Source organism: Lagenorhynchus albirostris, chromosome 19 (genome assembly GCF_949774975.1).
Source record: "Lagenorhynchus albirostris chromosome 19, mLagAlb1.1, whole genome shotgun sequence".
NCBI classification, from domain to species: domain Eukaryota; kingdom Metazoa; phylum Chordata; class Mammalia; order Artiodactyla; family Delphinidae; genus Lagenorhynchus; species Lagenorhynchus albirostris.
The window spans coordinates 59,739,140-59,756,290 of NC_083113.1; the positions used below are offsets into that span (position 1 = coordinate 59,739,140).

General features: G+C 65.8%; 1 protein-coding gene across 3 annotated transcripts in view; it reads right to left on the reverse strand.

Moving 5' to 3' along the window:
- The window catches only part of CBFA2T3 (CBFA2/RUNX1 partner transcriptional co-repressor 3), a 29,603-nt gene extending 12,718 nt beyond the window's left edge, over window positions 1-16,885 (reverse strand). The window contains exons 1-7 of one of the 3 annotated variants that reach the window (XM_060129983.1): window positions 16,688-16,885; window positions 14,363-14,509; window positions 11,321-11,398; window positions 6,988-7,229; window positions 6,785-6,874; window positions 2,394-2,575; window positions 1,526-1,749 (exon numbers count right to left, since the gene is read on the reverse strand). In XM_060129983.1, the coding sequence (XP_059985966.1) occupies window positions 1,526-1,749; window positions 2,394-2,575; window positions 6,785-6,874; window positions 6,988-7,229; window positions 11,321-11,398; window positions 14,363-14,483 (937 nt within the window). In that variant the 5' untranslated portion in view covers window positions 14,484-14,509; window positions 16,688-16,885. Of the gene's footprint in view, window positions 1-1,525; window positions 1,750-2,393; window positions 2,576-6,784; window positions 6,875-6,987; window positions 7,495-11,320; window positions 11,399-14,362; window positions 14,510-16,687 lie in introns of those variants that run through there. The other 2 variants (XM_060129982.1, XM_060129981.1) reach the window with 2 other exon arrangements.
- Window positions 16,886-17,151: the final 266 nt, after the last annotated feature.

The window sequence follows — 17,151 nt, forward strand, 5'->3', positions numbered from 1 at the left end:
TGAAATGCCTACCCAAACTGCAGCAGAGGTGGGAGGTAGTAGCCACAGCCCGCGGTACAGCACCCTGCCCTGCTGCCCACAGAGCTGGGGCCTGCACCGACGCCCTGCCCTGCTGCCCACGGAGCTGGGGCCCGCGGTGCACCGCCCTGCCCTGCTGCCCACGGAGCTGGGGCCTGCACCGACGCCCTGCCCTGCTGCCCACGGAGCTGGGGCCTGCACCGACGCCCTGCCCTGCTGCCCACGAAGCTGGGGCCCGCGGTGCACCGCCCTGCCCTGCTGCCCACGGAGCTGGGGCCTGCACCGACGCCCCAACCAAAATAGTGGCTGAGATCTGCCTGACAGCTGGTGTTTATTTTTGCTTTAGCAGAAGCGGGTGGGAATTAGCACCTGCCTGACCCGGCTGCAGGGAGCCAGACGCTGTCACCTGCTGCCCGGGCCTGGGCCCGGGCCCTGGAAGCTTCCGGGGGGAGGAGGCAGGGGCAAGGCCTCTGCTGACCCTTCCTCTGGGCCCACCATCGGCGCCCTGGGCCTCTGCCTCAGGGGCAGCTGTTTCCAGGTTTCCCGCTGGGGGGGGGGTGTCCCTGGGGTGGAGGCTAATCCTATTCATCCCTTTGACCCAGCACAGAGGAAGGTCAGAAGGTCAGTCGTGGTAGCTAGACGACTCTGGGCCTGTCCGTTACCCCCTTGGGCCTCAGTCTCCCCATCTGTGATGTGGGCACGCTAACACATCACACGGGTGTGTCAGAACACATCAGGGTGCTGCCTTCTAGGACCCAGCGAAACATACAATGCCAACAAGAGGACCCCCGGGACCGGCCACACCACCCCCAGTGACAGCTGGGTCTCAGCACCCACTCTGGGCGAGGCCCTGTATTAACACCCTCTCACCCCCTGAAGGCGGGGCTGCTCTTAAACCCAGCCAGCAGGGAGGAAGCAGGCATGCAGGGCACGTGACCTGCCCAAGGGCACACCTGCCCCCGGGGCGTGTCGCCCCAGCGCCCAGCCTCCCTGATCTCCTTCGTTCTTGCACGGACCACCCTCTACGGATTTGGTGTTTTGGTGTAGCAGGACCCGCCGTGTGTGCTCAGTGGTGCCCTGCTTTCCCTCGGGGCGCCTGGGCATTACAACTCCTGCGACTTGGGGATCCCCCACATGCCCGGTCTCTCCCGGCTGCCAGTGCATCCTGAGCGGCTCTAGATCCCATACCTGGCCCTGCAGAGTCCCCAGGACAGGCACCTCTGCAGCCACAGCGCCCACCTGCCATGGGGAGGGGCCCTCCTGGCCCTCAGGTGGCGGCGTCCAGCTGCCCCCCCGGGAAAGATGGCTGTCCCTCAGGCTTCTGGGCGCAGCCCAGGCGGGGTGGGGCGCAAATCTCTCCTCTGCACCCACGTCCTCAGTGCCCATCCTCCCCAGACAGACGCGGCCGGGCAGCGCCAGCGTTCACGAGCACACGGCAGCCCCGGATGCTCCGCCCGCCCCCACCTCCACTCGGCGCACGCGTGCACCCCCGCAGCGCGCCGCTCACCCAGCTGCCGATGGCGCTCCCGCAGCTCCCGGGGGTCGAGGTGGCGGTAGGAGTCCCGGAAGTGGTGGGCCACGGCCATGTCCTCCAGGCGGTAGTGCGGAGGCGGCGTGGGCTGGGGCAGCCCGTTGCTGGGGCTGCAGCGCTGGGCGGGGCTCAGGGTGCACGGCCGTTTGCTGAGGTGGTCCGGGTGCAGAGGGTCGCGGTCTGACCCGTTCTCTTTGGTCCTGGTCCCAAGAGCAGGCAGGGGACAGTGGTCACGGGGCCACGATCCGTGGACAGAGGAGTGACGGGAAGGTCGGGGCGCGGGCAGAGAGCGAGTGAGCGAGCGAGGAGGAGACAGACCGAGGTGAACAACGGGAGAGATCAGACCCGGCCGCTGGGCGCCCAGCCCGGTGCGCCCCTCTTCCCCCTCCTCTGGGGCTCCTGGGGTGAGGTGGTCAGGAAGCCTGGGCCTCCTTGGAGAGAGTGGGGGAGACACCCTCCCCCATCAGCAGGACAGGTACCCACGCTATGACCCAGCAGTGCGGGCCAGCCCAGGCACCTGGGCACCTCGGGCTGCTGGACACTCGGGGTGCACGTCCAGAACGAATAGCCAGGGCATGCCGGCCAGGCAGTGTCTGTCCTGCCTCCGCCCCTGTCCTCCCGGGGCATCCGAGTCCTCAGGAGAACCCGCCACAGCCAGACAGGGCGGCCTCGCACCTCAGGCTGAACCTGACCAACCCGGCAGCGGCTGCCACGGAACGCAACGCGGTATCGGCCTGCGTTCTCTCAGCCCCGGAACTGGGGTGCCCGCTAAGCCTCGGCGCCAGCGCAGCTCTCGAGAGTCAGGTAGGGAGAGAGCCGGCCCCTCCACCGTCCCCCCAGGTACCTGTCAGGTGTCCTCCTCTTGCCGTTCTCGTTGACCTCCGGTAGGAGCTCCGAGGAGTCGGTGGGGGAAGAGGCGCTGGCATCCAGCAGGAGCTGCTCGTGCTGGGCCAGGTACTGGGCGGGGGTCTGCTTTGCCAGGCGGGCGCAGTGCAGGAGCTCCCGCTGCAGCAGGGGCAGGTTAGCCTGTGGGGGACGGGGAGGGGCTTGGACTGGCTGCTGACTGAGGTCAGGGCGCCAGGTGCTTGGAGGTGAGGCAGGGACGCCAGCGGCCAGCCTTGCTGTGTGACTCTGGGCAAGCTGCACGACCGCTCTGGGCCTCGAGTTCCTCTGCTACAGCCTGGGGATGAGGGCGGGACCACGCCCCCCAGGAGACCCAGTGGTTTGGGGTTTCTCCCCTTCACCAAGCTCCCTCCTGCATTGGCATCTGGAGAAATCGAGGCGGGCTCCTCACCAGGACCCGCTGCCTGCGCCTGAGGAAACAGGCCCCAGACGACCGCCCGCACGGAGAAGGAGAGTGAGGCTCAGAGGGGACGGGGCAGCCCTGCACACAGTCACCGCAGTGGATGAGCAGGACCCCAGCACACCTGCCGCAGACCCCAACGTGCGCTGGCTGGTCCTGCCTGCCCACTTTCTGCGGGTTCCCAGCCCAGCCTTGAATGAAGGTATCAGTGTACCCACGCCGCTCTGGACCGTCACGCGTGTCACCTCCCGGGGTTGGACACGACCACTGGGTTCCACATTTGTGGGTAAGGACACCACAGCACAGGGAGCAGAATGGCACGTGGGGGTGGGCACGGGATTCGAACGCAGATGCCGCCTGTGACCACCGTGCGTAACTGCCGTGCCCTCCTGCCTCCGCTCTGCTCTAGGCCTCCCGGCGAGCACGGCAGGGCCCCGGGGGCTCGGCAGTCTCCCCAGGCTGGGTGGGGGCGCAGCGGCAGGCCGCTTGGGAGGGCCAGAGTTCTGAGTATTTGTAACGAAGGCAGTTCCCCAAGTTTCTCACGGTGTTTCAAAGCCACTTCGGCAGCCTCTCCCGCCTCTGCACCACCAGCCCCCACTAGCGCATCCACCCGGACGCGATCAAGCAGCCAATGTGTTTTTGTCAAGCAGCGCCGGCTGCCAGGCCTGTTCTTTTCCTACTTGGATAGCTGAACAGCGGCCAGCCCGCCATCTGTCGAACACGTTAGGAGCGTGAGCTGGGAAAGGAGGTCCCGGGAGGTCTGAGGACGCCAAACATCCTCCCTCCCCCTCGCCAGCCCCTCCTCTCCTGGTGCAGCAGGGCGGGGGACAGCACGGGCCCTGGCTGGTTGTGTTAGAGCCATGGAAACATCTGGATTCCTGGCCGGCTGGACCCAGCTGCGAGCCGGGGCCACGGGTGGAGGGCTGGCTGGGCGGGGCAGCATCTCCCAGCTTCCGGAAAGCCCCACCACTCAGCCCTGCACAGCGTCAGGCTCAGGAGAGGGTGCAGGGGACCTGGGGCCTTTGGCTGGGGGAATGGGGACCAGGGCCCAGAAGAAATGCATAGACACTATGGGGGGCGGTGCGCCTCTCCTTCCTGGGCAGCAGCCCCAATTCTGTCTCCAGGGCCTCGGAGGCCTCGCCACTGAGATGCTGGACAGACCGAGCTGGTGAATCCCAGCTCTGCTACCTGAAAGAAGGTTCCATGCTGCCCCCTTCACAGACCGGAACTCCGGCCGGAGGGAAATCAGCGTTTGCATAAACACCCGCAGTCAGTGTTACTGGAGCAGGTGTCTCCCATTCGGTGAGGGTTTATGATGTTTCCACTGCTTTCCCAAGGATCTCCTCCACTGCCCCACACTCCACTGCAGGCCCTGTGTCTGCCCACCCTGGCTGTGCTGTGTGACCGTGGGCAAGTCACTTAACTTCTCTGACTTCTGCCTCACCTGCAGCTGGAGCTGCAAGCAGCTCTGGCTCCTCCCATCCTGGGTGTGAGGCTCCCACGAGCTTCTCATGAGTTAACTCTCCCAGGCCCACCTGAGGAGGTGGGCTGTCACACCCCAGGGACCCGGGAGGGGACTGGGAAGTGGGAGTTTCGGTTGCCCAAGGGCAGAGCTGGGCTTGAGCCGGGCGGGCTGGCCACTGCTCCTGCCTCTGCTATAGGAGACGGCGCCAAGGGCCACCACGTGGGTGCGCCACGGTTGGGCCCAGGAGGCCGTCAATCCCCAGGAAGGCGGTGCCCCCGCTGCTCCCAGGTCACAGGTGGGGAAGCCGAGGCCGCCCAGCAGGCCGGCACGCCCCCAGGCTCCCTGCGGCACTCTGCGTGCTCAAGAGGCCAGGGTCCCACGGTGAGTGGGGGGGGGGCAGGGGCGGGGCACTTCCCAGGCAGGGCCGCGACGACTTGTCCACAAGCCCTGGGAACAGGACTGGCCATGCCCAGGAGCCCCACGTCTGGCAGACGAATGGACTCTGTCCCTGACAGCCCGCCGGCCCAGGGCCCTCACCCAGCTGCCCCATCACCAGGAGAGCAATCGGGGCGCCACAGCTCCGACAGCCCCATGACTGTGCTGCGGGCAGGGGGCACAGAGGCAGGCACTGCCAGGCCGGCGCGTCCCGCCTGGCGCCTCGCTGGGGTGTGCCTGGGAGGATGCGGGGATGCCAGGGCGAGCGGGCCTGGCCGGGGTGCGCGGGGATGCGGCGTGTTTTCCCTGCTCCTGCTCCTCTGATAAACAAGGGCAGCGGACACGGGCAGGTGGGACCTGTGCTGTAAATGTCTAATCTGACAGGATAAGCAGGCACTGCGTCCCCCACGATGGGGAGCGTGGAGTCAGCAGTACGTTGAAAGCAGGGAGGAACAGGCAAGGGCTGCTGATGAATTGCAAATGACTGCCAGATGGGCAAACCCTCAGCCCAGCTCACAGTGAGCTCAGAGGGGTGTGGGCGGGAAGGCGGGAGGAGGGAGCGGATGTGGGGTCCCCTTGCAACGAGGTGCGGGCCTGGGGCACACCCCGGGCAGGCTGGGAGGCTTGGAGCTGGAGGGGTCGGGGCTCCGGCTCTGCTCCACCCCTCCACCAGCGGGGACCTCAGGGCCTCAGTTTCCCCACCTGTTAACCGGGAACAGTGGCAGTGCCTGGGCCACCCCCCCGCACCCCGAGGGCTGCTGAGGGCCCAGCAGGGGCAGCTGCAGAGGACACGTCGTCTGCAGAACACCTGAAATCCCCAGGTGATGACGCCCAGTGGTAGTCGAGCGCGTCCCAAAGTCTTTACCTGCGTGTCTCCCCACAACCTTCCCAATAGCCTGAGAACGGTTCCCACTTCACAGCTGCGGAAACGGAGGCACAGAGGGGTGAACTAGCTTGGCCCAGGACAGTGGGGGCTAAGCGGCAGGGTCAGGGCTCGCATCTGGGCGCGTCTGGTATGGCCTGTCTTCACGACCCTCTGAAAGGCAGGCCCCGCCAGGGTGCAGCTGTGCAGGTGGCTGGGAGCACCACCTGGGCCCGGGAAACGAGAGCCCACCAGGCGCTCCAGGGCGGGCATCTCCCAAGCGAGCTCTGTGGAACCTGACCTGAGGAGGTGCACGCCAGCAGGGGCACCCGTGGTCAAATACATTTGGGAAGCATTTCACCTGCACCCCCTCTGGGAGATGTGCGACCCTCAAGGGGAGCAAAGGCCCTGAGGAGCGCGGCAGGGGAGACACGGGTCTAACGCTTGTCCCCGTTTTGTGCACACGCCGCCCAGCACCTTGTTAAAAGGCAGATTCTGACTCAGTGGGTCTGGGCTGGGGCCCGGGAACCTGCCCTGCTCACACACCCTGGTGTTGCTGCCGCCACCCCAACACCAACTACCGAGAGGCCCTGGTCCACTGTTTACCTTCCGAGACGGCCACACGGCTGCCTTCCAACTGACACCCGCTCAGCCATCTGTCTGCTTACGCACATGACCACCGTCTGTCCGCTGTCCCCCTGCCCTCGCTCCGTTCCGGGTACACCCTCGCTGCTCCTCAAACAGCAGGCACACCCCTGCCTCAGGGCCTTTGCACGTGCTGTCCCCGCTGCCTGGCTCTGTCCCCCACTCTCCTCCCTCGCCCCCCTCTGTCCTCAGAAGGCACCCTCCCTGTAGCCCCAGAGTCTATGACCGTTGTCAGCTGGCATAGAGCAGGTGCTCAGAACATAGCTTGTCGAGCGGCTGAGTGTATTGGCCACTAATATAACAGGACTGAGCCTGGGAGCTTGGTCTCCGAGCACAGGGTCGGGTGGCTGACTACTCTGGCCTGGCAGCGAGCTTGCAGGAGTCGGCCGTGACGACGGGTCAGCACTGATCCCCCCTGGGGGACAGGGGAGTCAGAGTCTCGAGAACAGTGGCTGATCTGAGCTGGCAGAGAAAAGACTCGGGGCTCCTGGGGCCCCAGCGCAGGGGAAGTGGGTTTGTCCCTACCTTCAGGAAGGGGATGACGAATGGCCGCAGCGGGAAGTTGGTGGCCTCCTGGAGCTTGGAATGGAACTCCTCGATGGTCAGCGTGGAGTTCTGGGGGGCGGGGCGGGGCAGGGGGAGAAAACACCTTGCTTCAGCCCGGGGAGAGGAGGGCAGAGACTGAGGGCTGGCCCGGCCCGGGGTCACCACGTCCCCACCCGACTCACCACGAGCCCCAGCACCAGCGTGCGCACGCGCTCCCCGATCTCCGGGGAGATGTCACTGCCGAACTGCTGCAGGGTGGCCAGGAAGCGCTTGAGTTTGCTGAGCTGCCGCGCCCCGCAGGCCGGGGGCAGCTGCTGCGTGGACAGCGCGGCGGTGCACGAGGTGGCTGGGCCATTGCTGAAGCCGCTGGGCGTGGATGGGGTGCCGCTGACGGCCGTGGGCGAGGGGCTGCTGCCGTTCATCACTGCGCGGGGAGAGGCGGGCTGAAGACGCGGCAGGGCGGCCGGGCCCCACGGACCCCCTTTACAGACGCACAAACTGGGGCCCCGGCAGGGTGGGAGCACAGACGTGATCCAGGCGTGGCCCGGGCTCAGCAGCCCCTCGGCTTTGCTCTGGGCCGCGCAGTCAGGCCCTCCACACCCGGGGACACCACGGCCGCACGCTGCCTGGCAGACACGCATCTCCTGCGAACAGGTAGAGGGGCTTCCCCACAACCGGGATCTGCGGGCCCACCCTCCTCTTCCACGGGGAGGTCCCTCATCCCCCCTAAAGGGTAGTGACCACCCCCCCACCACGACAGCCCAAAGCCACGCCCCAGTGCCTACGCAGGTGCCAGGCTGACGGGGCTCAAGGTGGGGCAGGGGAGCCTGGACCCCCGGGACAAGCGGGGTCGGATGCTGGCGGGGGGGACACCGCACAGCTGCTGTCTGGGCTGCTGCACGGGTGGACGTGTGCGCACACGGGCCCCAGCTGCGTGCGGAGGACGAGCAGGTGACCCGAGGGGCTTGCGCTGAGCTTGTGCGGGGGCCCCGGAGCAGCACTGTGGGTGCCTGTGGTGACAGACACTGGGATGCTGTGAAGGGGACCAGGGGCAGGACCGTGATCCTCAGCTGAGTCTGCCCCAGGGCCGGGGAGCCCTGCAGAGCCTGACCACCTGCACCCACTCCCCTGCACCAGGGCCTGCACAGAGATCAGAGGTCGTGGGCTCCCAGGGCCCTCGGTGATGGCGGAGGGGGTCTGGACACGGGAAGGCTGCACGGGACCCGCGCCTTCACACTCCTGCTCGCACACCCAACTCCCGCTCCTGCGCACGTCTGTGCTCCCTACACGACCGTCCCGAAGCCCACCCTCGCCCACACCCTGCACTCCACGCACCTTCCCTCCCTCAGCAGCCCTGCACGCACCTCACGCAACATGCCAAACACACGTGCACTCATGCTCGCATACACGTGCACGCACAGATACATAAATGTGCACACACGTGCACACACCTCATGCGTGCTCGCACACAGGCCTATATGCACTGCACGCATGCACACACGTATGTGCACACGGACCCAGTGCACAGCCCACAAAGACCTATGCACACACGTGCACACACATGCCCACAAGCATACCCCACATGCACACTTGCACACGTGTGCACACATGGGCACGATGCAATGTAGCCCCACGGCGCACCCATGTGCACACCCACACAGCACACATAGACGTGCACACTAGCACACGCACACGTGCAGGCGCACGTCTCACTCACTCAGCTGTGGTCCCCAAGGCCCGTGCCCTGGCCCTCCCGCCTTGTCTGGCTGGGTCTGTGCAGAGGCCGTGCGCTCACGCCTCGCTGGACTAGGGATCTGGGGACGCAGGACAGCTCAGAGCTGCTGTTTTCTCAGGGCCGGGTTTCTCCAGGGCTCCAGCATCTGCTGGGGCCTGTGTGTGTGGAGACGGGGGAGCAGCAGCCCCCTTCTCCGGGCTGGGGATGCTGCTGGGCTCGGCTCTGGGAAGCGGCCCTTCTGAACAGCCGCAGCACGGGCGGAGGGTGTGTCGCCCTGCCCCTCCAGACCACGCCAACCCGGCTATCCTGACCTGGCTCTGGGGGGTGACCTCCGCCGTCTTGGCCTCGCCCAGCCTGCCAGGGCGGGAGCACGTGAGGTGACCGCATGCCCGTCCCTCCTCCCTGTGCCTCGGCTATCCCAGGGCTTGGCTCTCCAGGTCCCGGTTGCCGGCTCCACCCGCCCCTGCAGGCCTGTGGGAGGTAGCTCCCCTCCAGCCCTAGGCCTGTGCCCTCCCCCTCGGAGCTGGAACTGGCGCCCCCCGTTAACCCCGAGCCCACTGTCTGGGCGGCTCTGCACCTTCAGCTTCCATGACCGCCTGCCGGCGACACCTGCGAACGCTCCCCCCGGCCCCCCCGCCCTGAGCTGCGGGCCAGGGACAGCCACCTAAGCCCCAGGCAAGGGGCCTCGCAGTCCCTGAGCAGCACCCACGGTGCTCAAGGTCGCCTCCCATCCCCCGGGGGCCCCGGCACTCCGCAGACCCTCAGAGGCAGAGTAACGCAGCCCAGCCCTTGTGGGCGCAAGATAAGCACCCCGGTTGGGAGTGGGCGTCCTGGACCAGCCCAGACATGCCGTGTGGGTGAGATTCGGGCCTGGCCCCCATTTCCTCATCAGCACACGGCCCTCGGCCCAAACCAGAGGTGGGGCTTCTGGGCCCGGAGGACGGGGTGTTCCGTCTGCTGCATGCTCCCCCTCGCAGGACCCAGGTTATCCTTCTCCCACCGGAAGGCGCCGGAAACGCCTGACCTGATTGCTTTTACGTGTTGGGTGATGGCTCATCGATAACCGGCCCCACGTAACAGACGTTTGGGAAGCACTGGTTGAAAGCTAGGGTTGGCGCCAAAACAGATGTGCTGCCTCTGTGTCCCGAGAGGGGGCGGGCTGCAGGCGTGGTGACCCGCTCCGCTCCGGGGCCCGCGCCCTTCACTCGGCCCTTGGTCCCGCTTCTCCCTCCCTGGAGACACAGTGCAGGTTGAAACCTGTTTGCCCCCCTGCTCTGGGCGGCCTTAGAAGCTCCTTCTAGGACCCACAGGTGACACGCCGGCTCAGGGGTAATCCTACAGGACAGTCACTCTGGGGACTTCCTCTCGCTCTGGGATGGAAGGAGCTCCAGACACAGAACACGAAGGGCCCTGTCCCTCACCCTCTCCGAGGTGTGTCCAGGGCACCCTTGGACCAGAAGACTCTGCTGTTGTGCTAATTTTCTCTGTCATTGTGGAGCTGATGCCCCCCCCCCCACACACACTCGTTGAGACTGATGACAGCCGCTGGCGGTCACCCCAGACAGGCCGGGAGGTGGCCTGTTGCATGGGGACCTCACCGCAGCGGGGGCTCCTGGTCACTCACGGCAGAGCTGGGCCGTCGCTCGGGGTCTGGATCCTCAGGGGCTTCGAAGACGTGCGGCTATCCATGCCTCCTGGGACCCCGCCCGCCAGCCCCTGGCCTGGCCTCCCCGTGGCGCCCTTACCCGCTCGCCCTCGGCGCCTGGTCCTCCCGGCGGCCGGCCTGCCCTCGCTCGCTGCGCTCCCTCCCAGGCTGCCGGGCAGTCTCAGCCGCTTGCTAAAGAGACGCCGAAAATAACCCTCGGCCACAAGTGCTTTCATTCCCGTAACAGGTGTGTTACTAAGATAGACCACACGTGTCCCGGCCGAGGTTTGGGGGCACAGCACAGCACCCCACGGCTCCCCCAGTCCCGGGGCTGGGCCGGGGGGGCTAGGACGAGGCACCGAAAACAGCCCCTCCCGCCAGCCCCCCTCCCAGCCTCGGTGCTGGGAATCGCCATCCTCCTGTCCACACAAAGCTCACAGGCATCACAGCACCGCAGCTCCGTGCACACGCCGGGCCCTAGATGATGCCACACCTGGGCTTACATCGGGCCGGTCCAGATGGGCGAGCCCGCTGCGCTGGCTGGCTGACACACACTGCCAGCATCGCCCCATGAGAGCCTCGCCTAAGGGCATCAGCTGCGGCTTGGGCGCTTGGACGGGAACGTCCACGAGTGACCAACATCTGCTGAGCACCCCGCGTGGGCCAGACTTCGTGCTGACGTGGCCCAGGGTTTCGTGCGATCACCCCTGGCGCGGGCGCCATAACTTTCTTTCTACAGGTGGTGGCCCCGGCCTGTGGACACTGTGCCTGGAAGGGTAAGCGTGGGGTCTGCCCCAGGCTGGGGTCTGCCCTTGAGATGGGCTGTGGACTGGCCACTGACATCTGACCTTCTTGCAACTCTGGGACCTGCCTGACTCGCCCTGTTTTGAGTTGGGGAAAAGGAAGCTGAGCGAGGCCATCCGCCTGCCTGAGGCCACAGAGCGTACGAGCGGCAGGGCTGGGTGTGAACTCAGTCTGTGACTCGGGGATCCTGGCTGCTCTGCTCTCCTGGGTCTGTCCCTTGGGCTCCATCCCCTAAGAGAGGCCTAGCCCGGCGGATGCAGGGGTGCAGGCAGAGCAGTGGGCGCCGGGTGAGGACCTCCCGGGAGGCCGCGGTTTTTGTTATTTTACTTACAAAGACAGACCATAGACCATTTTAAGCAGCCATGAAAACGGCCGTGGGGCAGAGACATCGCAGGCCCGTCCTCTCGATCTGTAAGCAAAATAAGAAAAGCGCGCTGTGAGGAAGGAGGCCGGCGCCGGACGCTGCCCCGGGGGGTGTCTACAGCCGGCCCCTCCCCTGCCTCTCGACAGCGTTTTGGGGATTGGGACTCTGTCACCACCTTGGGCCAGTCCACAACCTTCTCTGGGCCTCGGCTTCCTCCTCTGAAAAATGGGCTGGACCAGGGGGTGTCTTAGGGCCGTTTCTGGCGGGAACATCTGGGGCTCCACAGGGTTCTGACACCTCCCTGGGTGCGGGTGGGGCACCCTGGCTCTTAACAGCTGCGTTTCTGGAAAGCGCCTGGTGACCCCACTCGGCACCATCCTCAGGGACCCGGAGCCCAGGTGATGGGCTTGAGGTCAACAGACACACCAATGGTGGTTCCGAGACGAAGCCCAGGTCTGAGCTGCCGCGAAGGGCAGAAGCACCGAAGAGGAAGAGAGATTTGATTCGTCTGAGCTGGAGTTAGTGGGCAAAAGCCGCAAGGAGACAAGCTGAACCACTGTAAACAGAGACTGAGCCCCCGTCACAGGGGGCAGGATGGAGCGCTAGCCCCTTAAGGGTCGTCCCCGCTGCCGAGTAGCTCCTTACATCCCTCCCCAGAGTTCTCTCAGCCCTCTGCCCCAGTCCCGAGCCACACCACAGCTTCAACTCTAAAATGAATTCGTGCCCAGGGCAGTCACCAGGCAAGGAGAACCACAGCCCTCAAGCCATGGCTCAAGGTCAGTCTCTGGTCAGCTTGGCTCGCAGGCCGGTCCTGGGGAATCTGGGGAGGTTCTTGGCAGGAATCCGCAGGGAACGCGGGGGCTCCGTCTACTCTGGCTCCCACCAGCAGGTGCACAGACGCGGTTAACCCCCCTGCTTTCAGGGAATTCGTGGGTTAGGGAACGAATCTGAGGCCACCTTGGAGGAAGCCTGACACTTAAGACAAAAGCCCCCAGCAGCCAGAGAGCACTAGGCGTCAGCTTAGGAAAGAAAGACGCTCTTGTCTCTCATAACCTGCATGCCCTGAACGGAGCCGGGACCCCAACGAGAGGGGACGGACCCTGAGCCACACGCAGGCTGCCACCCGCACGTCTGTTCCCAGGCCTCACGGAGGCGAGCCGGTGGTGTCAGCTGACCCCAGCCCAGTCCACAGCCTGGAACATCTGGTTCCCAGACCAGCACTGTCTGGAACACGGGCTCCTGGACCGGGAAGAAAAGCAGGCCAGGGAGTCGTGCCCACGAGGGTCGGGGTCCCCGGGTCGGAGCCCTCGACCAGACCCTCAGATGGTCTCTGCTGGTCTCTCCTGCTTGGAACCCGGACAACAGTTGCGGGGCAGGTCATCTTCCCAGGGGGAGCTGCTGTTGCCCCGTCAGGAAGAACTCCCTTTCCCGCCCGGGCTGAGCGTACGCGGGGGAAGTTTCGCCAGGCTGCAGCCTCCCCTCTCCACCCACGAGGCCGCACGCGGAGGCAGCGGTCCGTGGACGGAGACCGGCCTGCGGCTCAGCCCGAGGTGAGGACTGACTCTTCTGGAAAAGAGGGAGGGGTGACAGTCCCCGGGCGAGAAGAGTGAATGAGATAAAGCACGGCCACCTCTGGCCACTCCTGTGCGGCCAGTGCAGGCTGCGCACCCAGGATGGCGGGGGGCAGGGCCCACCCCAGTCTCCGGCACATGTGGGGACCCTCACTCAGACCGACCCCGGGGGAACAGAAGCTGGAACATTCTGTGCCAAGCGATGTGTGGGGAGGGGTGCTTGGTCATTAAGCTCCTACTGTGCAGGGGTCGCCCTGCTTTCAGGTGGCTGCTCCCGGGAGCAGGTGGTGGTGTCCCATCTCCCAACAGAGACCAGCTCACAGCCAACATCCTACAACAAGGGGCCCAGCCCGACCTCCTTCTCCAGGTGGGGGCCGCTGCCTGGCCTCGGAGGGCAGAACCAGTACCCTTCACGCCCAGATATAAAAGGAGCAGGCCGGGCCCTGGGGCCCACCCTGGGCTCTGAGCACAGCCCAGGACCCCGGGTGGGTGGAGTGGAGCCCGATGAAGCCGGTGGGAGCCAGGGGCCACCAGGCCAAGGCATTTGAGGTTCCTGCCCCAGAGACGGGCTTCATTAGGGTTTCAAAGCCTGGGGAAGGGTCCCCCGGTGTGGGGCTTTCTGGCTTCTGAACATGTGGGTGGGGGAGGCACGTGGACTGCCCGCCAGAAACACCTAGGACACACTGCTGAGCCCTTGGTCGAGGGGACAGGGAACAGTGTCCCCCCAGCAGCCCAAGCCGGGGGTCTCCTCCTCAACTGCTCTGACTCAAAGGACCGGGGCTCAGGTGGTGCCTGTGGATTCCGAAGCCCACCTAGACCCTCTGTGTGTGCCGAGATGCTCAACCCAGGGCCCAGGGCCAGCGAGATACCACCACGTTGCTGGCAGCCGAGGCCCCCCTGACCCCAGCTCCTGGCCCACCCACACACCCGGCTCAGGCCCGGCCGCAGAGCTCCTCCAAGGCCACAGCTGCCTCCAATGGGCCCTCCAGGGCGTGCAGGCCCAAAAGGATTCACCCACATGCAAGTGACCTGCTGTGTGACCATGGGGAATGCCTCATCCCTCTCTGAGCTCCAGTATAGCAGCTAACCTTGACAGAATGCTCACCGTGTGCCCACCGTGCTAAGAACTTCTAACTCACTCGCCCTCACAGCAGCTCCTTGAGGCAGGGGCCATGACCAGCCCGGCTTTACAGATGAGGAACGCCGGGCCCAGAGAGGTTAAGAAGTTTGCCCAAAGCCTCACAGCTACGAAGCAGAAGAGCTGGGACCCGAACCTCAAAGCTTGGGCCCTGACCCGTGATGACATCCTCCCTCTTAAAGGCCCAACAGGGGCGTTTACAGGTCCAGGATGGAAGCTCGGACCTTAACGGGCTCGAGGGACCCCCGGAGGTGCCTCTCCCCGCTGCGCCCCTCGGGACCGGGCCCTGGGGTTACTCACTTGTGTGGGGTGTGAAGGGGGGGTGTCGCGTGGCCCCCTGGGACGCGGCGGGCGGCGGGGGTGGCATGCTGGGGGGTGTGGCCTGGGGCTGCGTCTTCACCTCGGCTGGGGAGCCAGGCATCGTGGAGGCCTTCTCCTTCCTGTCCGCTGTGGGCGTCACGGCCACCGGGGTGGGGGAAAGGAGAGAGAGACAGAGAGAAAGAGAGCACGGGTGAAGCAGGCCGAGGGGCACAGGGGTCGGCGCCGCCCAGCCCCACCTGGTTCCCGGCTAAGGGCCCCAGCAGCTGGACGTGGGCCTATGTTGCTGGGGGCCCAGGTGGGCGACTCCCAGATGGCCCCCAGGTAGCTTCCGGCTCTGCCTACAGAGCTCGTCCCAGGCCCCAGCCTGCCCTAGATAAGCCCCAGGTGTGCTCACAGGTGGCTGCCATCCCACCCACCTAGGACCGGAGAGCAGGCTTGGGTCGGCCCATTTCAGGTGGGCTGGAGGGTGTAGCTTTCAGAACTCTGGCCAGCCAGAGCCGGGCTGGAGTTCTCACTGTGGAAGTGGCCCTGGGGGAGCCTGGATTGTCTCTCCTGCAGACCAGGGAGTCGGGCGGCATCCCCCAAGCCTGCGGTACCCCGACTCTGCTTGCATCAGCCCCTCCTGGAGGGCATGTGCAGACAGCCTCCCCACCCCCATTCCTGAACTCAGCAGGTCCGGAGCGGGCCTGAGACTCCGCACTTGTAACAGGCTGCCGGGGAGGCCCCCGGGGCCGCAGCTGCCCAGGTATTCTTTGCAGGTGGAGGGGGGTGAGCCTCTGGGCCTCCCCCCTCCATCTTAGCTCAGGGTCAGGCCGCAGAGACCCGGGAGCAGCGGCTGGGATTGTGGGTGCGTCCCCGCCTGTAACGAACAGGCCCAGCCCACGTGGCCCCAGCCACTGCTCGCCCTGCTGACACTGACGGAGTCTCCCGGGGGCCGGGGGCCGATGGGGCCAGGCTTGACACCTGTCAGCCACCACCAGGACTACAGCTCTGTCCCTCTGCCTCTGCCCATCCTCCCCTCCCTGGGGTCCCGCACGATCTGGGCAGAGGTGGAGACGCACATGCACCCGGGCAGCCACCTCCGTGAACAGCGATGATGCTAATGAACGGCATTTACCGCTACCTGTGCCCCAGACCGTGCAGACCTCCCCTCATCGCTCCCACATCCTCCTTTACAGAGAGGAGATGCCCTCGGCACTCCAGGGCCCAGGGGGTGAGAGCAGAGAAATCCCCTCCCCACCGGGCCCCACGGAAGGGGGAAGCAGCCGCTCACCAGCAGCCACCCGGCCTCGCAGCACCTGCTGTCCACTCAGCTGGCCTCCCTCCCGCCGGGCGCCCTGCCCCCCAACAGCCCGTCTGTCAGGAGGCTGACGGCTTGGCACACGTGTGCCACAGCTGTGGGGGCCCGTCAACGCCACGCCTGGCTACGGGGCTGGCGGCCAGTCTCCAGTGACAACCAAAGAAGGAAAACGTGGCCAGCGCCGTGGGCTCCAGGCCACCTCTGTGGGGTGCAGCCCCATCCTGGCCAGCCCTTCATCTGACCAGGCCACCCTGGGGCAGGCAGTCCCGCCAGCAGGCCAGGGAGGGCGCTTAGGGTGCCAGACTGGGACGCCGGGGATGCAGGGCCTGGTCGGACCTTCCAAAGCCCTTCCACGTCGGGCCTTCACCGGAGCATCATGGGTGGAGCAGACCAGAGAAGTGGATGGAGAGAAGCCGGCGGGAGGGGGCCATCAGGGAGGGTGGACCGAGTGTGCCCGCGATGACGAGGGTGCCACATCGCAAGGAGTCTTGCGCCCACCCCACTGATGCCTGCCGGGCCTGTGGACGGAGCGGGCAGTGCCCTGCTGGTGCCCGGAAAGCAGGCCCGAGGCTGTCCACTTACAAAGGAGACACACACACGCTTCTGGAAGATGACAGTCGTGGCGCCTGTTCCCAGGAAACCCTGTGAGGGGGACGCTGCTGCCAGCCCTGTCTTACAGGCACAGAGAGGTGCAGCCATCCACCAAGGGCACACAGCACGTATGGTTTGGGTGGGTCTGCAGGGTTCCAAGGCCTGGTTGACATCAACGCGAACTCTCCTCCTTGCAGGAGAGGCAGCAAACCCAGGTGGATGGAGGTTCTGGGCTGGCTGGGTGGGGGCACCCCTGCGGCTCTCCCAGGTCCCACCTCCAGCCCTGGGTCCTGGGTCCCCAAGGGCTGTGCACCGTGGAAACCCCACAAGAAACCCCACAGGTCTTGAATCTTGTTTGAGTCTGGCTCTATTGCCTCCTGGCTGGCTGTGTGACCTAGGGCCAGTCACCTCACCTCTCTGAGCTGACTCTGTAAAGGCTGAGGGCAAAGCGCTCAGTGAAATTCGGTCACGGTTTACGGAGCAACTTGTGCGCCGGGACCCTGCTCTGGAGGCTGCCCTCGGCACACACCCCAAGCCACAAAGCAGAAGGTGACAGAGCCCCTCGGGGAACAGCAGAGGTGGAGACGGCGAGCGACAGCAATTGTGGTCCAGGAACAGAGAACACAAAGGCAGCAGGGAGTGTGCAGGGCCTCTAGCTGTGCAGGGAATCGACAGGAGGCTGGCTGGGCCGGGCTGGTGGGCAGTAGGGAGCCAGTGAAGGTTCTGCACAGCATCCAGTAGACATCATCTCTCCTGCCTGAAACCCTCCTCCCCTGCACGTGGGGCTTCCCAGGGTCCTACCCCCCGGCCCGCTCCCACGACACCCACCCAGAGCCCCAGCTCCAAGCCCTCATACCCCCCCCCCGGACCACTCCCC